This window comes from Spermophilus citellus, assembly GCF_964194105.1.
Source record: "Spermophilus citellus genome assembly, chromosome: 1".
Classification (NCBI taxonomy): Eukaryota; Metazoa; Chordata; class Mammalia; order Rodentia; family Sciuridae; genus Spermophilus; species Spermophilus citellus.
Genome location: NC_138182.1, coordinates 221,657,024 through 221,684,401, shown reverse-complemented (window position 1 = coordinate 221,684,401; position 27,378 = coordinate 221,657,024). Strand labels below are relative to the sequence as shown.

Genomic DNA, 27,378 nt, shown 5'->3' with positions numbered 1-27,378 from the left:
CCATGTCCTAGTCAGCGGGACAGTGGCAAGGCCCTGCACCGGGTTTCACCATTGCCATCTTGGTGGCCTGGGCAGGTGCTGTCACCATTACCAAGCTGCTCAGGATGCCAAGAGCCAGCTTCACACTGGAGAGTGCTAGTTTGCTCAAGGCCCACAATTCTGCCTCACCCACAGCCCTTCTCTTTGTGCTCCTCTCCTCCTCTCTCTTCCTGCAGAGGTCACCAACTTGTAGTTCCCAGTCTCTGCATAAAGTCTCTCCTGGATTAATGTCAAAGTGCTATTTCTACCACGTTCCTATGCCTGAGGGCATCTCCTCCACACAAAGGGATGATGTACACTTGTTTACCAGCTTTCTGCGTATTTTCCCCCTTGATAGACCACTTTCTAGTACTTTCTGAAGGTTTTTATTGGAGATAAACTCAAAGATAATTTTACTGACAGGTGGCATTATTTAAGGAAATTTTAAATATCAGGATTAAAAAAGGCCCTTCCAGACTCTTCTTTTTTCCTTGAGTCTTTGTCATTGTCTTGAAAGCTATGAACCATGTACATTAACGACCTATCTAGAAACCTAATGGAAAACACCGTCTCTAGAAAAATTCTTTTTTCCCCGATCCATGCTTTTGAACCTGGTGATTCCCTTTTGAGATTTGAAGAGGTAAGCTTGGGAGCACTCTGATTTCAGGGATGTGGGGCAGTATTTCAAAATTCTTACAAGCACAGCTGTTCAGGAATAGAGGCTGCATTTTAGTGAGTCATTCAAATGCAGTCATTCATCAGAAAATGATTGAATAAATGTTTTTCTGGATGGTGTTTTCCTTCCTGCTGAACTGGTGGTGTTCTCTGTCATTTGCCTCCTCCCAGTTATTTTTGTTTTAACATATCTTCCATATTTTGCACAGTGCCTTCTCCTACAGCCTCCTACTCCACAGCTGCTAATTTAAGAATTAGGTAGCTCATCTCAAATTCGAGCACCCCCCTCATGGACTTTTGCCCATTCAGTCAACAAGTATTACCAAGAACAAGGTACTGCCCTTACCAAATTGGGGGGTTAACAGTCTCTGGAGTTTAATACCTGAAGTACAAGTTCTAGATGACTGTCAGTGTAGGTTTCCTACATATTCTATTTCTCATTGTAGGTTCAAAATCATGATGAGTAATTAATGACTAGCAAGTGTTGAACATGCACTGAAAAGCTGAGAATCACTCCGGTATTGCTTTGTAGGGCTTAGTTCCAAACTTACTGCCCTTCCTTATGTTTCTCACTTAGGATGTTCTTTTTCGTAATGTGAGCAAGGAGGCCTTTGTGATATTTTTGTAGTCAGGCAATGGGAGATGCTGGAATACCTGCCATTCTACTCTTCCAGTGAGAGCCCTGATACAGAGTCACTGTTGCCCTAAGTGATGAGGACACTCCAGGCCAGAGGTGATGGGGGTGAACAAGGCGAGCAGGCCCCATGGGGTCTCTCATCTCAGTTTTTAGCCAGCACAATCTCCCCTGGGATTGAATTTCAAAATTACAGTTCTAGACAAAGGTTCCTTTCCTTGAAAGAGCTGAAAAATCACACAGGCCTAAAGGCTTGTGATCTCTAGTTCATTAAAATGAGGAATCTAGAGCCTGGGGCTATAGCTCAGTGGTGGAGTGCTTGCCTACCATGTGTGAGGCACTGGCTTGGAGCCTTAGCACTGCATAAAAATAAACAAATAAAATAAAGGCACGCTGTCCATCTGCAACTACAAAAAAATCAATTTAAAAAAATGAGGAGTCTAGAGGTGTATCTCCCAGGCCCCTGAAGGTTAATTTGCATATATCCTGAGCTAATCATTCACCATCTTTGCCTCAGCTTCCAATTTGCAAAATGGACTGAATCTAACTTAAATCTATATCACAATTTAAATTCTTCATCTGTATAGTCAAAGAAGACAGAAAACATTATCTTGAAAGTCATGTTAAACCCAGTTTCTTATTTTTGAGCCTATACATCCTAAGCCTCTTCTTTATGAATCTTTTGTTCCAGGCTTTAAAATTATTTGGGACAATTTACTCCACTCTCTACTATTTCCACTTTCCTTTTAAAATCTCTGCTACTGTAAGGAATATACTGTTCTGATTACAGTGAGAAAATTACACTCATAATTCTCTATCTTCCAACTGTGTTTATTGCATCAGATTTTCCCAATGTCCTAGAGTTACCCTGGCCATGTGTGGTAGATTCCAAATCATTACCCTACTATCCTGAAAAAATATGAATATAATTTCAAGAATATCTAAGCTATCAAAAGGGATTAGTTTTAAGTGCAGGAGAATCTGAGTTATTGCATCACAAATTACTTTTCCGTTGTAGGATCAAGTCTGACTAATGTAAACTACTTTGTTCCGACTGGAAACCAAGTCTAAAGATCCCTGGGTACCGTGACAAACAGTTCAAACAGCTGATGACTTACTCAGTGTTTGACATTTTGGCCCACCATTTCCCACACCTGCTACACTAGCAGTGCACTGATAGACACTTTTTTTTTCTGGAAGGGTCTCGTGGTGCAGCAGTTAAAAGCTCAGGTTTGGGCCAAGAATGTCTGTGTCCAAATTCTGGGTATGCCATTTGCCACTTGTGTGACTTTGGAAAAAACACTTAGTCTCAATACCTGGACTTTCTCATATGTAAAATGGGAACAATGATGATTACTGTGTTGCAGGATTGTTTCTTAGAGTCAGTTAGTTAACAGTGAGATATTACCTCAGGAGTTACTCACCAACCTACGGGAAAACTGAACTTTCCTAATCATTTGGTAACAGCCACAGCTCACAACAGCGCCTCTCTCTAGAATCTAGAGGATTCTAATGTCATCGGTTGATAACTTGCCCCTAAGTATTTGCTGGGTGTCACCTTCCTTCCTTGACAGTTTTGCCCTACTCTCTACTGGAGCTGTGGCCTGTTTGCAAGTAGTTCCCAGAGAAAGTTTCCAGGCCCCGCCCTCCTCTGAGGTTCCCCAGGGCATCTCTATAGTTATAGTGGCCCCTCAAGCCTGTTCCCCAGGTTTCCATGATTGACGGTTCCTTCATCTGCCCATCCACCTGGACTTGTCTCTGCCTCTTCCCCAGAGCCTTATCTATTGACTTAGTAATTGTCGTTGAAAGGATGAGAGCTATCTATCCTTTTTATAAGAGTTGGAAATATAAGAGTTGGAAATGTAGATGGCTGACATTTCCTGGGCTCTCCACCTTTGAAAACAGGGCAGTTTCTTTTTTTCCAATCCTGTCTCTTCGCCATTGTTTCATGAATTGGGAAATAAAAACAAAACTAAATTGTTGCTGTAATAACTTCAGCGACTACCTCCGGGTTCTTGGGTGCCTCAGGTTCCTTCACTTAGTGGATGAAGTTTAGTGGGGCCCCCTGGTGCAGGCCTCCTTCCCGCTGCGCTCTGCTGGCTGCGCACCTGGCCAGCGGCGCCAGAGGTGCCCAAGTTCCCGCGAGCACCGCCGGCCCGCGAGCGCCACCTTGTGGGCATCGACGCTGCCTCTGAAAAAGCGTTCTGCTATCCTGACACCAGGCTCTGGGAAACGTAGCCAAAATTACATTCTGGATAATTATGAAATGGCTGTCAGCCAGACTTATTATGAATAATTTATCTCTGAATTTAAATAGGGCAGGCGTCTTTCCTGATTCAGATTCTTTTTTATTGAGAAGCAGCTACTATATTTTTAAGAGGGACTTTTGAATGACTGATTCTGTATTTTCCATGTATTTGTGTGAAAAAGAATAATTATACATTCTGTGTAGTACATCAGAGGATTCAGCTATTTTTTACCCCTATTTTTTTTCTTTTTTCACATGACTTTTTTCATAATAAACAAAGTCAGTATAAAGTCTTACTACACAGAATTGGTCCCTGGACCAGCAGCATCAACACCACCTGGAAGCTTCTAAGAAACAGGGAATCTCAGTCCTTGCTCCAAATGTGCTGCATCAGAATCTGCATTTTAGCCAGGTTCCCCAGCAATGCCTGCACACGACAGTTTGGGAAGCCCAGGTGACAGGAGTCAGATGGAAGATCTGTGTTCTACTCCCACCTCTGCTATCTCTCTACTCAACTAATCTGAGCTCCTGAGTCACATCTTGGCTAATTGCAATGGATCCTGTTATGGGAGAGGGTGAGATCATGGCTCCTGTCTTGTTTGACACTGGCTCTGCTGAGGAGGAACTGAAAGTATATGGGAGGTTACTTTGTACATTGCAAAAAAACTGAAAATGAAAGGGACATCAGAAGAGAAAATTCTCATGTTTTGTTCTCAGCTATCAAAGAATTGGTATTAATCAACTGTATCAGCAGCAGAGGAAATATTCAACTGTAATCTGTTCATCATGCTTCAAATGGTGTCTCAGTTGATTGCACTAACTCTTTCAAAGGTCTCTCTCAGGCCAGTCTTCCTAGAGCTCAGAATAATAAAATTACAATCTGCTTTCCTTAACAAGACCTTTCACACTTTGACACACTTGCCATCCTGGGGCCCTAGAAGCATTCCCCCTGTGGAGCCCAGTGTGGGGCACAGCAGGTGCTCAATGATTCTTGTTGATTAAACCACTAATTAGCCCTCAGCAAGGCCTGAACAGTAACCTGATGTCCTTCACACTAATCGTGCCGTTTATGATAATCAGATTATTTGCATCATTAGAGACTCGACATAGCTACATGAGGACTCGGTTGTCTCACTAATATATATCAAATATTCATTAAGGAAATAGACTCCTGATGGCTGAGAAACCCTTTGGTAGTACATACAGGGTGAAGCAGGTGAGATCCTTAACTGTTTACAAACACCATTTCCTTTACTGTAAAATGAAAGAGGGGAACAAACAAAAAACTGGAAGCAAAATACTTCCCTCTTCTCCTCACATACATTTTAAAAGAAAAATTAATAGTGAGAAGCTGTTGAACGATAAGTAGGTGAAATTTTAGGAAAACATATTTTCTAAAGTCCTAAGATTGATAAGAGATAATAACATTTATGTTGCCCTTGCACCCCGGTGTCTCTTACTCTCTGATGCTATTGTCAAACCATGAAAGTGAATTTTTTTGGGGGGAGGGGATGAGTAACCAGAAATTGAACCCAGGAGTGCTTAACCACAGCGCCACATACCCAGTCCATTTTATCTTTTATTTTGAAACATGGTCTCACTAAATTGTTTAGGGCCTTGCTAAGTTGCTGAGGCTGGCTTTGAACTTGTGGTCCTCCTGTCTTAGCCTCCCAAGTCTCCAAAATTATAGGCATGCACCACCACACCCAGCATGAAAGTGAAATTTTGAGAATAACATTACACAGTTTTCCATCAAACTAAGATGCAAAAATACTTAATTCAAATTAGGTTAGACTCTTGGGTTGTCTACAATTTGTGAAATTATGGACATTCTGCCCTTAATTACAAAATGTAGTAAAATTACACTGTTTTTAAAAATCTGATTCATTGCTATTAGCAATGTTCTCTCCCACCTTTTAAAAGAATTAAGAATGTCAGTGTTACAAAATTACTTTTCTTCACATTAAGATGTAATTATAATAACTTGTATTAAGTCAATATAATAATGTAATTATATAATAAGCATATTATAATATCTATGGCAAATTTTATATAAGGGAACATAAACAGTCATGCCTGTACATATGAAGACAGTCATCTATCAGAGTCTGATCCTGGGATGCAAGATGCGGAGCTCACTTATCCCTGAATATGTCACGGTCCCAGTATGATACCTGGCAATGCTTCATAAGAATATGTTTAATAAAAGTTGTGGCAAGAGCTACAACACAACCTTTTTAGTTTTCCCCAACATTTTAACTTAAACAATTTCAAACCAAGAGAAAAATTGCCAGAAAAAAATCACATATTTGCAATGTTTTGAACAACCAATAAAAATAAATAAATAAATAAATAAATAAATAAATAAATAAATAAATAAATAAATAAATCACGTACACTGCAACACATCAAGAATCGCTGTTCACTGATAGGTTTACATTTATTCTCTTTCTCCATCCCACCTCTGCCAGTCCACATGACCAAGTCACGACTTGCACATAGCTGACAGCAAAATGATCAAATCCAGGAAACTTTGACATTGGTACATGCTCTCAGCTTGTGAAGTCCCAATTCAATTTTGTCAGTTGTCACAGTCCTGCCTTTGAGTAGTATTTCTACCTTGACCCCAGGTCTAACCCAGGTTCACTCATTGCATTTAGCTATTGAACTTTGATGTCGTTTTAAGAGCAATAGTTCCTTAGTTTTTCCTCATCTTTAAAGACAGTAACATTTTTGAAAAATACAGTCAGTGCTTGCTCACATTTAGATTGAGATTATGCATTTTGGGTAGAAATACCAAGTATTTTGTATTTGTAATACTACATATTTTGGTAGAAATATGCTGAGGGCCATTGCCAAATAGGAATGTCACAGCGAATTTCCAAGGCAAGTCCATTTAACATGACGCATCGAAATTTCCTTGCCAGTGTACCCCATGTTAAATGGACTTGCCTTGGAAATTCACTGTGACATTCCTATTTGGCAATGGCCCTCAGCAGAAATATATCACTAAGGACATGATGTAAGATATTAAGCATTACATCGGTAGGCACATAATATCAGTCTGTTCTACAGTTGGGGTTGGTAACATTGATCCCTTGGTTAAGGCAAAATCTGCCAGACTATCCCTTTGTAGTTAATAATTGACCTCTGGGGCGATCTTGAGACTCTCAGTTCTATTCCTCAGTGCATTTATCCAGCCATTTTAGCATCCATTCATGGTCCTTGCCAGAATCAGTTATTACTGATTTGGTTGAAAATGGTGTTTTATTCCTTTGCATTTATTACTTGGAATTCTATTATAAAGAATAGTTTTACCTTCTGCCCTTTTAGGTGTGTGTGTGTGTGTGTGTGTGTGTGTGTGTGTGTTTAATCTATTTATTAATTTATCTTTGTAAGTTTCAGTAAGGGTTTGCAGGCTTTTTTATTCACTTGGTTATCATCATTCTCATTATTTACTTTGATGCTCACATTGTTGCAGCTCTGCCCATTGGAATGCCCCTTCCATCTCACTCCTGTGTTTGTTTGCCATAGCCCCATTGGCTTATGAGTATCATTTATCATTTATTCTTTAAACTTTAGCATATCTGGATGGATACAGACATATAGATACAGATATTGATAGCCTTAGCATATCTTCATTCAGTAATCACCCAAACGACAGATGTAATTCTCACAACAAATTCTTTCTTTTCTTTTTGTTTCTTTTTGTTGTTTGTTTGTTTGTTTTTAGTTACGGCTATGTCTTAGCTGCTGATCTTACAATGCATGATGATAAATTATAAGTAACATGTTCCATGGGAGCAAAAAAGAAAAGCTCCCAACCCCTCTGGGTCATTTAAAGAAGATTCCAGGGAGAATGTGTATTACCTCCGAGGCCTGAAAGATGCACCCATGTGGAGTGTGTTCCAGACTAGGAAAGCACATATCTTTCTGAGGAGCTGAGGGAGTTTTTAAGGTCTAGGATAGTGAGCGTGAGTGCGTGTGTGCTGTGTTTGAGTAGGTGTTGGAGACCCTGGGGAGAGACAGGGCCAGGGTAGTTGATTGGGTCTCAGTCGCTGTCCCAAGGGCTGTGGATCTCAGCCTTGGGCTGCACGTTTGCATCCCCTGGGGAGCTCTTCAGAAATACCAGCAAGGTGCCCCATCCCAAACCACTTCAGCGGGGATCTTTGGGGTTAGGTGGGGGTGGGGACTCCAGGGTCCCTACATTTTAACCTCCATACCTAGCTTCTAGAGGACTTATCATGAGGAATGGTGCCAAATACCACAGAGCGAAACCCTTCAAAACTGAAATTTAAAAAGATTCATTTTATTTTATAGGATTTTGAACTCAACAATGAACTAAAGATGAATGTCCTAAATTTGCTAGAAGAAGTCTTACGAGACCCAGACCTTCTTCCCCAGGAAAGGAAAGCCACAGCCAATATCCTGAGGTAAAGACAATTGCAGGCGCTGACTGAAGCACATTGGCTGATTCGTGCTATGTTCATAGAAAATAAGATTCTGCCAAACCAGAAGCATGAATCATAGAATCCTGGGGGCAGCAGGGATTGTGTCCTAACTGGTAAAGTATTACCTATCATCTTCTCCTTCTTGGGGACAAGTATGGGGCCTGCTGTCTCAGGGCGACTGTGGGTGAGCGACATAACCCGTGTGGAGGGCTGTTGCTCTTCTTTGTGTGGCAGATGGTTCACTTTGGACCCAAACCTGAAAGGGAAGGAAGCCTTGAGGATCCCTATTTGTGACTCCAGAAGGTGTTGCAGAGAAAGAGTTTTCTGTGGGTTCTAACGCTTTGGGGGTTAGCACCTGCTTATGGGTGTAATGGTGGTGTTTCTGGGGGAGCCTTGGGCACCTGTGTTGTGGATGAGCCACCACAGAGTAGATACATGTTTTATTTTAGCTTATTCCACTGGTCCTAGGACAATTTTCTGCCACCTTTTTGGCTTAGGATTTCCACATCAGGTGGGTTGTATAGCCATGTGAGTTTGTGTAGAGCATGAACTCACACGTCTATGTGATCAAGGCTGGAGTTTCGCACTAGAGACTTGGGTGTGTCTGTAGTGGTTACACTCAGAGTCCAAGGGGCTGACAGGCTTTCTAATGGCTTCTTGAGTGAGTAGGTGGTTTCCTTCTAGTCTTCTCTACCTTAAGAGTGCAGCCATCAATGGCTTTGTGCAGACATTTCAGTTACAGCCTCCCAGATACTCTTGGCTACGTCTCCCATCCCTCCTTCAGGGTGGGAAGTCTGCCATCTATCTTCTAGCACCTGGTATTCCTTTACCATTCTGATTTCTAGTTCCTTCTTACAGTCTCTGGAAATGGGCTTTTCTCTCTTCTCTCTTCAAAGTATGGCTACATTGTCTACTTTTTTTGTTTGTTTGTTTTTGTTTTTGTTGTTAACATATTATCCAGAAAGCTGGTGTGTGGAGGAGAGTCCATCTTAGCTCATCCCACCATGTTTTTGCAAGTCCCTCCTTGATGTAGCAATGCCAGATTTTGGTTTGTGATGTGTTTGCAACCAGCCTCTAAATTATTCTTGGTCCCCATTAGCTGAAGATCCCGTAGCTAGACAATTCTTTGGTGTAGGGGATGTTGTGCCTCCCCACCAAAAAAAAAAAAAAAAAGGTATGTTGAATTTCTAATCTCTGATACATCAAGATGTGACTCTATGTGGTGATAAGACCACGGCAGAAGTGTTCAGTCAATTCAAAGTCATAGGGCAGTAGTGTGGGCCCCTGATTTACTATGACCATTGTCCTTATAAGAAGACAGCCATGGAAGACTGAGAGACACAGGGAGAGCACTGTGTGTAGATGGAGGTTAGGTGGAACCCTGCAGCTGAAGATTGCTGGCAGACCACCCGAAGCCTGGGCAAGGAAAGGAAGGACAGAATCCCCTACAGGTTTCAGAGACAGCATGTCCTGGCACTCAGGCTTCTATCCAGAACTGTGAGACTAGGCTGTCCACGTCTGCCATTTTAAGCCAACCACTTTAAGATAGTTTGTTAGGACAGCTCTAGAGAACTCCAGATGTCTATGCATCACAGTTACGTATCAGTGAGTTGTAAACACAAAGCATGTACTTAAGCATATACTTAAAGACTTCCTTGGTTTTTTCCTTTTTCTTCTTCTTTTTTTTATTGGTTGTTCACAACATTACAAAGCTCTTGACATATCATATTTCATACATTAGATTCAAGTGGGTTATGAACTCCCAATTTTTACCCCAAATGCAGATTGCAGAATCACGTCAGTTACACACTCACATTTTTACATAATGCCATATTAGTGACTGTTGTATTCTGCTACCTTTCCTATCTTCTACTATCCCCCCTCCCCTCCCCTCCCATCTTCTCTCTCTACCCCATCTACTGTAATTCATTTCCTTCCTTGTTTATTTTCCCATTCCCCTCACAACCTCTTATATGTAATTTTGTATAGCAATGAGGGTCTCCCTTCATTTCCATGCAATTTCCCTTTTCTCTCCCTTTCCCTCCCATCTCATGTCTCTGTTTAATGTTAATCTTTTCTTCCTGCTCTTCCTCCCTGCTCTGTTCTTAGTTGCTCTCATTATATCAAAGAAGACATTTGGTATTTGTTTTTTAGGGATTGGCTAGCTTCACTAAGCATAATCTGCTCTAGTGCCATCCATTCCCCTGCAAATTCCATGATTTTGTCATTTTTTAGTGCTGCGTAATACTCCATGGTGTATAAATGCCACATTTTTTTTTTATCCATTCATCTATGGAAGGGCATCTGGGTTGGTTCCACAGTCTAGCTATTGTGAATTGTGCTGCTATGAACATCAATGTGGCAGTATCCCTGTAGTACGCTCTTTTAAGAACTGTGAGACTAGGCTGTCCACGTCTACCATTTTAAGCCAACCACTTTAAGATAGTTTGTTAGGACAGCTCTAGAGAACTCTAAGATGTCTATGCATCACAGTTACGTATCAGTGAGTTGTAAACACAAAGCATGTACTTAAGCATATACTTAAAGACTTCCTTGGTTTTTTTCATGTTATGAAAGCATCCAGGTAAGCTTAGGAGTTCAGTTACTGAGTCGATGTAAGATTTTAAAATTATACACATGTATTGAGGTAAGTCTGGTCTCTGAGGGTAGTGATTATGTCTGGGAGTGATTGTTCTTCCTTTTCCCTTCATGTTAGCAATTGGTTATGCCCTTTGTTTTTTTAAAACACTGACATTTTGAAATTACCTTCTGGAAGTTTATGCTTCTAGAGACATTCGACTAAATAGCTGTCAGGGAAATGAAGGTGTTTGGACTGGGAACAACTGTCAGGATTGCCAACATGAGCACTCCTGTCCTCAGTCCCTGGAGATACTGCTGCCAAGTGCCAGGCATTACTAATCGATCCTGGGAGTTTTCTCTCTACTCCCAGAGGCAACCTCAGAAACCAGTGAACTGGGGTTAGTACTCCAGATGAATCCTATTTACCAACCCAGTTCATTATTATTCATCAAGCCTAGTATGCACTAGTTCTCTTTGCTGAATAACAAACTGAGAACTAGAAGTGTAAGGCCAGAGGAAATAGACATTTTAGCAGACCTACAGTCTGCTTAAAATGAGCAGAGCCTAATTCTGACTTTTGTGGGATCTTGCAGTGTTAAATCTTGGCTTAGGCCCTTAACTGTTTCAAGTGTCTTAACTAGTCTGAACCCCGGTTTCCTCATTTATAAAATAGGGCTAGTAATAATTATCCCATTGGGTTGTTGTGAAGACTACATGGAATAAAACGTTAACTCATTTTACAGCAATTATTATTGTTACTATTTGTTATTGTTGTTGTTGTTGTTGTTGTTATTATTATTATTATTATTATTATTATTATTATTATTAGAAACACTGAGAGCTCTTGGAAGAAATACTTTTTGTCATGCAGGTGGGATAGCCCAAGTGAAATATGACTAAATCTTAGTCAGACTCAACTTTCCTTAGGTTTCATCACCTTGTCTACACAAAGAGAGAGTGGACTCATATCAGGACACTCTTGGCTCTGTTTTGGACTACCTACATTTTCATCATTGAAGAATGGATTTTCCATGTATTTCTTTCTGAGTTTATTTGGTGTTTCATCTTAAATGCACAATTCTTAGACTAATCATACTGCTGATAAATGTGGGGGAACCCAGGATCCTGGATGTTGATCAAAACCCAAAGATAGTCAGGAGCTGAGCTGTGTCTCCTCTGTAGGGACTAGACCATGGATGTAGAGGCCTCCACATCTGAAAGGGAACAATTTGGAACAAAAGCAAAATCAGTTTATGCTGTGAGAGGTAAAAGCTTAACACGTTGTAGTTGAATGTAGCACTCACATTAGAGATGTATATGCATCACAGTCACGTATCAGTGAGTTGTAAACACAAAGCATGTACTTAAACATATTGCATCAGTACTCTGAGATAAGCCATCCCTGACTCTCAGTCTCTTGGGGCTTACTTAATGGCAAGTGAACATAATTTCTATAAGTCTATCTCCCTGTTTGAGAATGAAAACATCTGCTTAAGACTTTTGCATTTCAAAGTTGTCTAGCTAACTATCTATTCAAAAATCTTCCAAATGTATTCAATGTAGAGTTTTGCAGACATCTAACATGCCACCAAATGAGATGATGATAAACATCCTGGAAGGTCAACCATGATAAGCTCAGGTCATGAAAAGATCACCCCCAAACCTTACGCATCCCAAATAGCACCCATAGGAAGACAGAAAATTTCAAATAGCTTAATGAACCAAAGTGTGTCTTAGATATCAGCATAAGATAATGGAGAAGAGCAACACTAGAGAGGAGGTAAATTCCTGACCATTTTTTTTCCCCAAAGGAAAGATTGTCCAGGCTCATAAAAATGTCTTTCTCACTGTCACATGTAGTAGGTCCACAGACCTCCCTCCAGAATCTAACATATAGTGGAAAGAATAATGTGTACCTTGGGAAAGAGTCATATTCGTCTCCTCTGTGTAACCTTCAAGTGCAATTGAATAGTTTTTGGAGAAAGAACCATATTTGATTCAGTATTTCCTTGGTCTGCCTTTTACTTTACAGTGATTCTTTCTGCTATATGGCTCATTGCTGAGAGTCTTGTAATCTAGGATTCTCTGTGAGGGGTTTTGAAAGAGGAAAGGAAGGTAGAGGGACAGGATTGGCAATTATTGGTTATCCTCTTTGTGGGATGCTTGGAGAGAGGCCTTCCGTGAGCCTGAGTATGAGAAGCATTGAGTAAGAGGAGAACACAGCTAGACTGGAATCCTGGGCCAGTAAGTTTCTTTGGCTTTTGTTTCCTTATCTGTAAAATGGAGATACTACCTGGTTAGAAGGGATTGATTATGGTGCAGGACATCAAACACTTGGCATGTGTCTGGCATGTAGTGGGCATACAGTAAACCATCTCTGTTGACTTGGTATAGTTGAGGATTGGTGGATTTTATTTCCATCAACTATGAACAAGCAGAATATCACATCATTATTTCTTTTAAAACTTGCATCTCCCAAGGAAATCAGGCAGCCTCTGAAAGCTGGAAGCAAGCACTTGGATTCTTCTCCAGGGCCTCCAGAGGGAACGCAGCTTGCTTGACCTGGTTTAGACTTCTGACTCCATATCTGAAAAATAATAATGGGTCTGTGGTTTTTTAAGCTTTCCTCTCCTCTCCCCCAAAAACCTAGCATGCTCCAGTAGACAGGCTACATGGTTTGGGACTGCTTAAATATTTTAATACTTTTTATATGTGCTTATACTTTCATTTTGGAAAACTGAAAATGCTTGGCCCCAGATGACCTATTAGAGAACTGGATGCCCACTTGGTATGATTATCCTGGATTCTGAACTTTTTTTAAAAAATATTTTTTAAATATTGGTGGACCTTTATTTTACTCATTTATTTATATGTGGTACTGAGGATCAAACCCAGTGCCTCACACATGCTAGACAAGTCCTCTACCACTGAGCCACAACCCCAGCCCTGATTTTGAACTTATGTTGGACATAAAGTATCCACCCACTTTGGTATCTTAGGTGTTAACTTATGTATTAGTTATTAATTCACTCATCATTTACTAACAAAAATAAAGATATGTAGAGAGAGCTGAATAACACTGTCCAGGGGATACAGATCTGGAAAGTAAGAGTGAAGAGTCATCTGCCTGCTCTTGCCCCATGTTGTTCCAAGTATTGTCAAACAGAAACTCTCCTGTGCATCCTAAGTTGAGGGGGGCTCTGCATTTCCTGCCTCAGCACCAGCAGGGAGTGCAGGGCGGGTGCTGGTGGAGTGTGAATGGGGTGCTCAGGCTAATAGCACACTCCCCTCTGTCATTACAGCATGCCTGGATTCACATCCTAGATCATCGGGTAATTATCGGGGTTCACCTCTTTTTTTTTTTTTTTTAGAGAGAGAATTATTTATTATTTATTTTTTAGTTCTCGGCGGACACGACATCTTTGTTTGTATGTGGTGCTGAGGATCGAACCCGGGCCGCACGCATGCCAGGCGAGCGCGGCGCTACCACTTGAGCCCCATCCCCAGCCCTCGGGGTTCACCTTGATGGTTGTTTAGGACAAGCTGGCTCCTATTCTTTTTTTTATGTTATTAGTTTATTTACAACATATCTAGTATGCTATGAATCCAAGAGTTTGATCCATTTTTCAGAGATTGCACCTCTTAAAACATTCTTCATATCTTGTTAAATGGATGGATTAGGAGTCCTCATTTCTTAAGCAGTTGGCCCAAAGTATAAGGTCATCATAATCATAAGCATCATTTGTTTTCCACTGAAAATGGCAAATTCTTCCTGGGGCCCCCCTCATGGTAGCTCAAATGGACCACCCAAGTGGTGAATCTCCAAATGCTCTGTCCCAACATGGCGCTGCTGGGGCCTCTGCTGGTTGGTTCCTATTCTAGATCACCTCTCCCAATACTTCTCTTGTACGTTTCACAAGTGTCTTTCTGTTTCTGCCATCATTTCCTCCACTCAGCAGCCTGTTGTACTGCACAGCCTTGCAGACCCAAACCTGACTTCCCACCCAGGGAAAACTAACCTGCATTTTACAGTTTCATTCCTAGCATGCCTATTTTCTTCTTTTTCATGGGGGATGTTTTGATTTTTTTTAGGGCCCTTTCACAAGATGATCAAGATGACATTCACCTAAAATTAGAAGACATAATTCAAATGGTAAGTTCAGCCACAGTTTATTGAACTCAGGCATATGCACACTGCCTCTCAAAGGTAAGCAATGCACTTGCAGCTGATCACCATGTTTGACCATGCGTCTATCTGTGAAGCTCTGTGCGGTGCACCGCATTCTGCAGAGGGGCTAGCAATTGGTCAGTGAGATTAATGTTGGCTTCGCTATTCCTTTTTTAGCTAGAATCTAGTGCCGGACTTCATACTTCCACAGATGGGGCTGTCCACAGTGAGATGGTGAGTGCCTTGTTCCCACCCATGTTTGACTTCTCTCCTTCATGTTTTTCAGACTGACTGTCCAAAGGCCGAGTGCTTTGAGAGCTTATCAGCCATGGAGCTGGCTGAGCAGATCACCCTCCTAGACCACGTCATTTTCAGAAGCATTCCTTATGAGTGAGTGGCACCCCTTGCAGCACCAAGTGTCAGTTGCAGTGTCTGGCCTAGAATCTGAATTGTCCTAAGGCAGATGTGTGTATGTGTGTGTGTGTGTGTGTGTGTGTGTATGCAGAGGTGTGAGTCTTAAGGTTCAGATTATTTGGCCCCATTTGAATGTATCTTGGTTCCAGTTTATATTGGGTATAGTGATTTGGGGAGTCTCCAGATGGTTAGTCTTGTGTTTCTATATGTACTGGGGTTACCGTAGAATGTGAATTGCTATGTTCTAGCCTTGAGTTACAGAAACCTCAATACAATTACAAGAACAGGTCTCAGACTTTGGGCCTAGAATCATTGAGCTTATTAAAAATGAATATTCTTAGATATTTCCCTCAGAAATTCTGATTCTACTAGGTATTTATTTATTAATTAATTCTGATTCTACTAGGTATTTATCACCCTCCTAGGCCACGTCATTTTCAGAAGCATTCCTTGTTGTGGTGGTGGTGATGGTTGTTTTGAGACCCAGGAAACTGTCTTTTCAATGAAAATCCCATATGAATCTGAGTGGTCTGAGGCCCTGCTTTGAGAAACAGTGATCTAGTAAACATTTTAAATTCTGCTATAGATCTCACGTCCATAAATCAACAAGTATTATGAGCCTTATGGCCACAGACCCAGTTTCCTCCTGTGTAGAACAGGAGAGGCTCTTGAAGCCCCTTCCAGCTGTCATACTCAGTATCCCCCAAAGCAAGGCCTTTGTCTAAACAAACGGACACCATTGGCACTTGTGCTCCATGAACTAGTAACTATGTTGGAGGTGATGAGAGCCAGGAATGTGATCCATGTCGTATGTGGAAGAGAGGACATCTGTGATGGTGGAGGGTTGGGTGTGGACAGGGTAGATGGGCTAGAGGCATGAAGGAAAGAGCAAATGGATGTCCCAAAGACTTTTCCTTAATGCATTTTATCTTTTTCCCCTCCATGCTCCAATACATAGACCTATACATGAACATGAAAAAATAAAAATGAAACAGGAATGTAGCTCACTGGCTGTTTAAATGAATCTGATGGCAAGCTGAAAACCTGGTTTAGGGACCACAGAGTCACTTCCTCTGCTGCCTCCTCACTTCTTCACTATACTCCAGTGCCTCGAGGCAGGGGACATGACTTCTGTGGAGGAAGAGAATAATCAATGCCAAAACTTTGGTGGTGGCTCTTGGTGTGTCTCCTCTGTGTGAAAGTCTACCAATTATTTCCATCCATGGGCCCAGCACACCTTTATAACCAACACTACAGGACAAGAGCAGTATCAACAACAGCAAGGGACAAAGAAACTTGCATAAGGATTCAGTCAACATTTCTGTACTGGGAATGTGTTCTAGTTTATTTTTTAATGCCCATACAAAGTAATTCCCTGTGCTCCATCTTGATTATTCCTGCCCATTCATTGTTCCTGAATGCAGTGAGTGAGCAGGGACACTGTCCAGAAACCGGACTGAGCTTTCATGCAACTGAACTGCCTTGATCAGGCAACTGTGCTGCAAAAGTGGCAACAGGGAGAATTTATTTGGCTCCTCATATTTGCGCTGTTCTGAGTTCTTGAGAGGACAAAATAAAGTCCCTGCCTTTGGAACCTGTATTCTTCAGAGAATTTCAGAGCAAAGGAAAAGAAGAAGTTCTGTCCTTGATTAACATTTTTGGCAGTGATAGATTTATTTTTATTTTTTGATGCCTCTGCTAAGGCTTAACATTCTGAGAAACTAATCCACGGAAAACAGTGTTGGTTTCTGAGTTAGTACTTAACTTCTTTATTTCTCTCATGTTGGTGGTAATTTTCCAACTTCAGAAAAGCCTTTACAGGAACAAAGTTCCAAACATTGCAAGAGAAAACTGGAGACTGAAAAACCTGTTTCTTTTTTGTCATGGAGTAGTGAAATACTGGAGTTGAGCTATAATTCATTAGAGATGGTCAGTAGCAGTAGGTGGGCCTCAAGGAATGTTTCAGGCAATGTCAATGTAGTGTATCTCATATTCATGATAATTATGCAGGATCATAGCCATTGTCTCTTAAAAAACTTAAATTGGTTTTGTGTTTTGTTTTGAACTTTCAGAGAGTTTCTTGGGCAGGGATGGATGAAGCTGGATAAAAATGAAAGAACACCTTACATTATGAAAAACAGCCAACACTTTAATGATGTGAGTAACCATGAAAGTAAAACCTTGGGCATGTTACAGGAAGATGAGTACTGGGGTCTTCAGACTCCTTCTCTAAAAACAAACTCTGCCACTAACTTTTAAAACAGAACTGATGGGGCTGGGGATGTGGCTCAAGCGGTAGCGCGCTCGCCTGGCATGCGTGCGACCCGGGTTCGATCCTCAGCACCACATACCAACAAAGATGTTGTGTCCGCTGAGAACTAAAAAATAAATATTAAAAATTCTCTCTCTCTCTCTCTCTCTCTCTCTCTCTCTCTCTCTCTCTCTCTCTCCTCTCTCACTCTCTCTTTAAAAAAAAAAAAAAAAAAAACAGAACTGATGGACTTTAAAGACAAACTTAAATATCCCCTAACACCTCGTAGTGATGTTATGATTTCTAGTAATCTCCTGGCATAACAGGTTTTGATGGAAAGCAGTCAATATTGTTTAAGTTGCTGTTATTATTTTTATGGTAATCCTTGTAGCTTCCAGATCAGATATTGACTGACAAAACCAGCAGTGCCTGTGTCACTGGCCCCTGGTGGTGATGGTGACAGTAAGATTGGATTGTGTAATTCCTCCTCATCATCTTGGAACATTCAGCCCAAATTGCATTCCAGCATGGGAAGTGCCATCTTAGAACATGATCACATTGCTGCTGGGCTCTGTGCAGTGGTGCCAGCTGCTACTATCACCTCGGCCTTTCTCCAGCCGTGAGACTGGGAGTGGCTTTTGTGCCCACCAACTCTTAGTTGGTTCTGTTCTAATAGCCTTTAGTCCTGTGGGAAAAGAAGTAACAGATATGGAAGTGTCTTTCATCCTGTTCAAACAAAGGGAAAACTTCCTTTCCAGTTGCACTGAACTATGGTAAAAGGAATAATGATGGTGTTTAAAAATATAAGGAACCCCACAGGTACATTAATAAGTCATCCAAAATTAAAATATAAAAACAGTATAGATTCCCAAGGCAGTGCTCTGCACAGGGTATATTCAGAGAGCACTGATACTTAGGGAATGCGGTCACATAATGGGCTTCCCTGCCACTGGTGTTAAAGGGCAGGATGCCTGACTTATCTGGGTCACTTTGAGAAGCAGGGTCTGGCTATGGAAGATAAAGCTTCGTTACCTGAGTTGTACATTCATCTGCAATATACCTGACACTCCTATCAGAGGCTCACCTCAGGCTCCAGACCCACATACCTCTTCCTCCTGGACCACCTCTGCATGGTGCAGATGGAACCCGCCATATGCACCCCCTCCCCCGTGCCAAGCCTGCCTCTGTAGCTTCTTCTCAGTGTTGGGTGATGGCCTCTCCACATATTTGCTCCCTCAAACTCTGGATCTAGAGGTCGTCTCTGTCTCCTTTTCCTTCACTCACCTCTCTCTTACCATCTCCCCCAACATCTTCCTGAGCCCTAAATCTACCTGCGTCTCAGACCCTTCCTCACCCCTCCTCCCCCATTGCCACAACCTGGATTTGACTTCATCCTTTTGCTCCTGGAGCTTCTGGCTCCTCTCTTCCCACTTGAGTCACTGTGCCCTGATGTATTCCGCGTGCCATGTCCTAGGAATGACTCCTCTGAAAGGTCCATCTAATTATGTTGCTCTCTTTGGCAAAATCTGTGAGAGGCTTCCCCTCACCTTCAGGAGACGGTCTCAACTCTTCAACCTGGTGTGCAAGAGCCTGCCCATCTGTCATCCTTGTGTCCCTAGCCCCCTAAGCACCTCAGAGGGCAGCCAGGTTCTCAGTGATGCCATGTCTTCCACCACTGGCCCTTTGCTCTTCTATTTTGATGGGAAACAGAGGATAGTCATCCTCATCTTTCAAGATGCAATGTAGGCATGACCTGTTTCCAGAATCCTCCCCTGGACTAGACCAGATCCCCATTCTGTCTCCATGTTCCCAATCCCCTCCGTGCCTAGACATAGCTTCTTCGTATTTCTCTTTGTGGCATTTACTTGTCCACATATCTCCCTCCCCTCCCCCTCCCACCTAACTAGGCTCAGAGCACCTTAAGGTTGGTGTGTTAGTCAGATATTTCTATAATAAAATACTCAAGATAATTAACTCATAATGAAAAAAATGTTTACTTTGTCTCACAGTTTTGGAGCCTGCAATCCAAGGTCAGGCAGTCCCATTGCTTTGGACCTCTGGTGCACATTGCAGATAGCAGTGGCAGGGAGCATGTGTCAGAGCAAGTGGCTGTCTCATGGTCAGGATGCAAATGATTAGAGGAGGGAGGGGCTTGGTTACTGCATCCCTTTCAAAGGTAGGCCCCCAGCAACCTAGGGACCTCACAAAAGGCCCTTCCTCCTGGAGGTCCACAGCACTGTCCAGCAGCACCACCCTAGGGACCAAACCCTTAACATCTGGGTCAGTTAGGGACACTTAGTTCTTTTTCTTCCTGTTCTCAACACCTAAGACTACTTCCATCCATTTGCTCAGTAATTACTGCAATGATTTCTTCATCCAAACTACTGATTAACAAAATCACCTGTTCCCCCTGCAGACTAGATTCCAGGCCACCCCTCACACCACTCTGAGGATGAACAGATGCTCAATAAGTTGCACCACAGTAGGTGCTTTAGTGAATGTCACAGTGATGACTCTGGGGCACTGGTAGAGCTTACAGACCTTCGGAATCATGCAAGAATGGAGTTCCCCACCAGATTTAGTGTATCAATGCAAGATTCCGCAGCCCATGTTCCCTTTGTTAGTAATCCTATTTTTCCCTTTTCCTGTCCATATTGCAACAGTTGAGCTTCTTAAGCTGGCTTTCTCTAGCAGAATGACAATATTTAGCCCCGAGGCCATAAGCTCTTTAAAATGCCAGTGAAAAATTATAAGAAGGAGAAAATGTTCTCTCTTCCTCTGCAACTAAGAGTTTCTGGTTGGAGAATTGATCGGTTCAGAATTTGGTCTGAGTAGGGGTGAGTGTTTTTAATTTCCCTGTAATATCTGAGGCATCCCGCTGCTGGGGACGAGGAGTATGTGTTTCCAAGGAGTGACATCCCTGGTCTACAAACATTGCCTTTCTTCGGGAGTTATTCTCTCCTTCATCAAAAGGAGATTCGCCTGATTCATAAAATCGCTTTTCCCCCCCAACAAACTAGATTCTAAAGAATCCTTCTGCACACTCTAAGGGTGACTGGATGCTCAGCAGTTTAATGTTATTATTACACAGACATCAGTTTCCTTAGAAACAGGGTGACCCCTATTGGATGTGTGCATTCTTAGAAAGTCAGTATCCAAAGATGGAATGGATCTCCACACCGTAGGACACCCTCCTTTCCTGTATGCACTTCTCTGGTTCTTAGACAGCCTTTCTGACTTTTTGCTTGTCTCAGATGAGTAACCTGGTGGCCTCCCAGATAATGAATTACGCTGATGTCAGCTCCCGTGCCAACGCCATCGAGAAGTGGGTGGCAGTGGCAGACATTTGCAGATGCCTGCACAACTACAATGGCGTGCTGGAGATCACCTCGGCCTTAAACAGAAGTGCCATCTACAGGCTGAAGAAAACCTGGGCCAAGGTGTCCAAGCAGGTGAGCATCCGAGTGCGACACAGACTGCTGCTGAGAGGAGGAGAGGCTGGGAGACGAGAGCCAAGATAAATATTACTAATTAGGAAATCATTAGCTGAGATGAGCAGCATAGTTGCCAAAGAAAGGTGCCAACATGGGTAATTACCGTGCTCTTACCACTTAATTAATTCCACTCATGTGCATTTCCAAAACATTCATTAAAACATTTGGGGTGGGGGTATAGCCTCAAACTATGTGACAATCAAGAGTTGCTTCCCCAATGATTTCAGGAGGGCACACTGATTTCAGGCGATGACCAATGAATGGATTCATTCTTTTCTCCCCAAGGTAGGGACACAGATGTCTTAGGGCCAAAAGACCTCAGGGTTCACCTTTTTCTTTGTCATTCATGTAGCAGACTTAAAGTTTTGGCAAAATGACTTAGATGTGCACAAACGTAACTTTCTTAATTTTTTTTTTATTGGGTTCAACTTGCCTCTGACCTGTTGTTTTCATTCAGATAATTTCAAGATTCAAACCAAATCACAATTCTTCCCTGCCTTTTTTCATCTGGGTTTCTGCCTGGGTATTGCTAGGTATTGGGAGGGCTTCTCTGGGCTTCTGGAAGGTTCTCTGCACCCCTGGCTTCCTATTAGTCCTTTTCTGATTGGTCCCTGGGTACTTGTTCACCCTGCCCAGGAACCACCCTGCGCTGACCCTGCCCTGCTTCAGCTCTCATTGACTGCTGATGCTGTGAGCCTCTGTCTCTCAGGCTGGCTGCCCCTTGGTGACCCCTATTGGATTTGTGCATTCTTCATTAGATGACTACCAAAGGGCCTTGGGGGAATTTTCCAGGCTCCTCCATCCTGCATTGGTGCCCGTGGGTAGGAGGGTCTTTGTCAGGTGCTCTCTGCCTCACCTTCCCCAATACCCCACCTAGCTGGATGTGCCCAGCCACGCTGGTGAAGGGCATCTACATGGTGCCATCTCTAGGGAACTAGACTAGAAGAAGAACATAACTACATTCTGCTGAGATGTTCTCAGGTCTTTCAGACCAGAGTTGTTTTGTAAAAAGAAGCTTCCTGAGGATTTAAGCCCCTCTCTGAGACGTGTTATTTCTCACTCCTCTGTTTTGGCTTCTCTCTCCAAGCCTTTCCCTTTAGTATAAGAGATGCTGTAACTTCTTCACATGGCTGGACACCAAGCCTAAGTCAGAGCCTTCATCCACCCTTGCTTATTCCTTAGGAAAAGCACAGTGCTCTGAGAATCTTGATGTCTTAGAGCTCACAAGTCCTTTTATTAGAGCAAAGGCTGGACTTTGTGAAATAAAAGCCATGGTTTAAAAATACTATTATTTTTAAAGTTTCCTATTTGGAGATGATTTTTAACTTCACTTGCAGTTGTGAGATAATATAGATATGTCCTACACATTGCTCCCACTTTCCCCCAGTGACAACCTTTTTATAACTGTAAAAATCACAACCAGGAAATGAATGAACATTGGTACAATCCACCAATCCTACTCAGGACTCACCAGCTTTTCATGTCTTTGTGTGTGGAGGGGTATTTAATTCTGTGTACTTTTATTACAAGGGTAGATTAGGTGACCACAACCCCAGTCAGGATACAGCGTATGTAGTTCCATTACAAAGGTCTCTTGTGCCATGCTTCAATAGCCATAACCACCTTGCTTCCAGGCCCATTCCCTGACTTTTAGCAATCATAGAGTATGTGACATTTTGAGATTTGCTTTTTTTAAAACTCAGCATAATTCTCTTGAGCTCTATTTAAGTTATTACCTGTATCAATACTGCATTCTCTTTTATTGCTGAGTAGTATTCCATGGTATGGATATAATATACCACATTTTGTTTCACCATTCACTCCTTGAAGGACACTTGGGTAGTTTCTAGATCAGGGCTATTATGAATAGAACTAATATGAACATTTATGTGAAGGTTTTGTGTGAACATCAGTTTTCATTTCTCTGGGATAAATGTCCAAGAGTGCAATTGCTGGTTAGTGTATGTTTAGTTTTATAAGAAACTGTCAAACTTTTCCAGAGTGGCTGTATCAGAAATGTATGAGTGATCTAAGTTCTCAACATTCTTGCCAGCATTTGATATTATCATTTTTAAAAATTTAGTCATGCTGATAGCTCATTGTGACAAAAATGTGCACTTTTTAATGGTTCATGATGTTAAACTTCTTTTCATGTGCTTTTTTGCCATCTGTATATCCTCTTCAATGAAAGTTAGCATATAGAAATGAAGTTTGTTTGTAGACTTCTTGGAATTTTTTATGTAGACAATTATGTGATTTATAAATAGGAGCAGTCATTTCTTTCTTTCTTAATTTATATGCCTTTTATTTTCTTTTTTGCCTTGTTATTCTGATACTTCTAATACTGCATTGACTAGAGAGGCAAGAAAGGAAATACTTACCTTGTTCTCAATCTTGGGGGCAAAGTTTTCAGTCTTTCACCATCCAACCTGGTCGTCAATTTTTTTTTTTTTTTTTTTTTTTTGGTAAATGCTCTTTATAAATGAAGGAAGCAGTCATGTTTCCCTGGTTTTCTGAGAGTTTTTATAATTAGTGGGAATCAGAATGCTATTTTTAAGTGGACTTTAAACACTTGTCCCAGTGGCTCAGGAGGCTGAGGCAGGAGGATCGCACATTCAAAGCTAGCCTCAGCAACAGCGAGACACTAAGCAACTCAGTGAGACCCTGTCTTTAAACAAAAAAATATAAAATAGGGCTGGGGATGTGGCTCAGTAGTTTAGTGCTCCTGAGTTCAATGCTCAGTACCAAAGGAGGGGGGAAAAAACATTTATGTGAGAACCCAAAAGCTGGACACCAACCCCTGTGTAGTGACTGTTTTTCCCTCAGGATCAGGTGCTGGCTGAACAGAGCGTATCATCCTGTCACACACTTGGTAGCACTTCACTAGGGTCAGTAAGTCACACCTCAGCCTTCTTTTTCCTTCTCTTTCCTGTTTCTTTATTCCTTTGAAACTGGCACCAAGGAATCACCAAACTTTAAGAAAGCTTCCAGGCTTCTCTATAGTTGACTTTGAGAGGATGCAAATTTAGGGATAACCAAGGGATAGGGATGATAGGCTAATATTAAATCTGTTTCAAATTTTGATGTAACACCTGAGGAGGCATTAAATAGATTACACTATTTCAACCACATGTGTGAGTCACCCCTGGTGACCTTAGCACGAGCTGAGCTGATATACTGTCCCCCCAAGAGGCTGTATCTGTGGCCAGGCACCTCACTCTGGGCCTAGTTGCGGATATGTCTGCTTCAGGTAATCTGGGTTGCACCATCTGTTCTGCAGCTGTCCCTTCAGATCTGTCCAGAGGATCCTGAAGGCCTGGTGGAATCTGCAGTCTGGAGCCCTCTACGTGGCTGTGGAACAGACTGTACTTCTGCAACTTCTTTGAGCTAAAGCCATCCTTGGGCCAAGAAAGAGGCCTCCCAGAGCCTTCAGAAACCAAAATGGGGAACTGTTGGCATTATTCTGAAAGCTATCAGGAACTGTGCAACTCCTTTCTAGGCTGAGACACAGGGGGAGAGCAGCTTTGCTTTGGGCTTGCCAGGTGCTTTACCCAGTAGGAACTGAGGCATCAGGGCTCAGCCAGGCAGCCTGGGTGTGAGTACCACCAGAAACAGGTTCTTATCCCCAAAGGCCACCTTACCATGGAAGAAACTCCACACCAATGTCAATAACCATGTGCTTTCTTAGTAAATATCTGTTATACTTTTTTAACAAATTGATGATCATTATCATAAGACAAAGAATTTAGAGCAGAAGATATTGCTCAGTCAATGCCAAAGCAACCAAATATGCACTTTGATCATTTAGGGATTAATACAAAAAAGATTCATGGTGAAAACTCCCTGACATGAGACCTTTCCTTTAATATTCTATGTTCTACACATGCTTTTCCAGTTCTTCAAGTTCTTTGATTTTCTGTGCATTACAATTTTTCTTTTCTAAACATTTTTATTTCTTTATGGCTAAATGTGTGCAGAGAAGTACTTGCTCTTCTCCCCAAGTTGTTGTTCTTTTTTAAAAAATCATGCCAACATTGTGCCCTGCCTCTGCATTGAAATCATATCACACAATGACCTTTGTTCTGGTGAAGGTTTCAGCACCTGCCTCTGTAGAACAGAGCTGGCAGCTCACTATCTGTTGTGGTTTAAATATTAGGTGTCTCCCCAAAGCTCATGTGTGAGACAATGCAAGAAAGTTTAGAGGTTAAATGAGTGGGTTAGGAGAGCCTTAACCTAGTCAATGCATTAATCTGCTAATAGGGATTAACTGGGCGGTGACTATGCAGGTAGGGGGTGGCTAGAGGAGGTGAGTCATTGAGGGCCCATTGGGGGTTTGTATTTTGTCCATGGTGAGGGGAGTCTCTCTCTGCTCCTGGTGTGATGTCCTGAGCTGCCTTCCTCTGCCACACTGTTTCTGCCATGATGTTCTGCCTCACTTTGGGCCCTAAGGAGTGGAGTCGGCCATCTATGGACTGAGACTTCGGAAACTATGAGCCCCCAAATAAACTTTTCCTCCTCTAAAATTGTTCTCAGGTATTTTGGTCACAGAAGTGAAAAGGCTGACTAAAACAATATCTTATCAAGCCATGAGATTCTCATGACAAACTAAGTTTTTTCTTTCTGTTTTAGACGAAAGCTCTAATGGACAAACTTCAGAAGACTGTTTCATCTGAAGGAAGGTTTAAAAATCTCAGAGAAACTCTTAAAAAGTATGTCTATCTTAAGTCATTCACAATTTATAAATATGTTTACCTAATTTTTAAAAGTTTATGAGTGGTGACCCACCTCCTTCATTGCTGGAAGAGAAAAGCAAATAGAAAATGACTTCCATTGTCTTCAGCAAATAGAAAATGACTTCCATTGTCTTCAGCAAATAGAAAATGACTTCCATTGTCTTTTGGATTTTTCCTCCTCACTTGGAACACTGTGGATATAGTGAGGATCTTACAGATGTACTCATGGTATGCAGATTGTTCCAAGTAAGAAGAAAATGTTACTGTAAAAAGTTTCTTGAGTCAGTATTTTCTAATCTAAGTACAACGATTTCCTGTGATTTTTTAAATTTAAATATTCTAGCACATGTGATTATTGTTATTTATTTTTGGCCCTTTATTTCTGGATCTCTCTCTCTCTCTCTCTCTCTCTTTCTCTCTCTCTTTCCACACACACACACACACATACACACACACATACAGCATAGAATATATTCTCTTGCAACTAGTTTTCTCAAGATGTAGCACATGAACTTGACTCACTCTGGAAAAACATTAGTCTTGTGATGGTATGAGTGAAAGAAAGCTTAATAGTGATAACAACAAAAACAGTAATGCAACAATAATAAGATACGAATTATTTACTGGATGTTTACTGAAAGACAGGCTCCATGCTAAGTACTTGATGCATCTTTTTTTAAAAAATATTTTTAGCTGTAGATAGACATAATACCTTTATTTTATTTATTTATTTTTATGTGGTGCTGAGGATCAAACCCAGTTCCTCACATATACTAAGCTAGTACTCTACCACTGAGCTACAGCCCCAGCCCCTTGACGCATCTTATTTAAATCTCACAACAAATTTAAGAGATAAGCTTTTCTGTCTTCATCTTACAGATGAGGGCACTACAGTTCAGAGAGTTTGCCCACTGCCATTGAGTAACTGGTCAGCTGGGATCAAAGCCCAGTTCTTTCTGCACCAAAAGTCCATGTTCTTAGCCTCAGACCTCTTCCAGGAAACCAAGTATTCCACTCCCCACCAAAACCAAAACAGGTGACTCCCTTTAGTGAGTAACTATAATGTTGGTTAAGTCTATACCTTCTAAAATATTGAAGTACTAACTTAAACATAGAACAAGTTTACTATAGTGTGAGGCTCTGACCACAGCGATTTTCTTTATGATGTTCATCCACTAGGAAGGTGAGAGCAAAGGGGTTTGTTTTCCCACATGCTTCTGCCCCTCCAAGAAGTATGGACAGCTTACAAGTACTGCAAATAATTCCTGCTAGCAAACATCTTTTATTTGTCCCTAAGTCGTCCTGTTGTTGGGATATGCCATTGTCTCACATTTGTAAAGCATGGGCTGTAATTTTGTATTGTGTTCTATTGTAAAATTTGTTTAAAATGTGCGTATCATGAGTGTGCATCTGACAATGCAATAAAAAGTCTTTGTTCTTCAGGATGGAAGCAGCTTAGTTGCTTCCTGTTTAAATTGGGGAGGGAAATTGATATTCATGCAAATGAGTGTGAGAACAAATATTTCTTGATCTTGCAGTTGTAACCCCCCAGCAGTTCCTTACCTTGGAATGTACTTGACAGACTTGGCATTTATTGAAGAAGGAACACCCAACTTTACCGAAGAAGGCCTTGTCAATTTTTCCAAAATGAGAATGGTAGGTGATAATTTCATAACTGGCTTGTGTTTATGACTCTAGTGGCTTACAGAGTA

At 41.6% G+C, this 27,378-nt stretch overlaps 1 protein-coding gene across 2 annotated transcripts in view; it reads left to right on the top strand.

The window, feature by feature from the left end:
- RASGRF2 (Ras protein specific guanine nucleotide releasing factor 2) overlaps positions 1-27,378 on the top strand; it is a 256,184-nt gene that overhangs the window by 218,356 nt on the left and 10,450 nt on the right. For both annotated transcript variants that reach the window (XM_081294452.1, XM_081294451.1), the window contains exons 19-25: positions 7,896-8,008; positions 14,699-14,759; positions 15,061-15,164; positions 17,261-17,345; positions 20,694-20,891; positions 25,563-25,642; positions 27,205-27,322. In XM_081294452.1, coding sequence (XP_081150578.1) covers positions 7,896-8,008; positions 14,699-14,759; positions 15,061-15,164; positions 17,261-17,345; positions 20,694-20,891; positions 25,563-25,642; positions 27,205-27,322 — 759 coding nt within the window. The remainder of the gene's footprint in view (positions 1-7,895; positions 8,009-14,698; positions 14,760-15,060; positions 15,165-17,260; positions 17,346-20,693; positions 20,892-25,562; positions 25,643-27,204; positions 27,323-27,378) is intronic.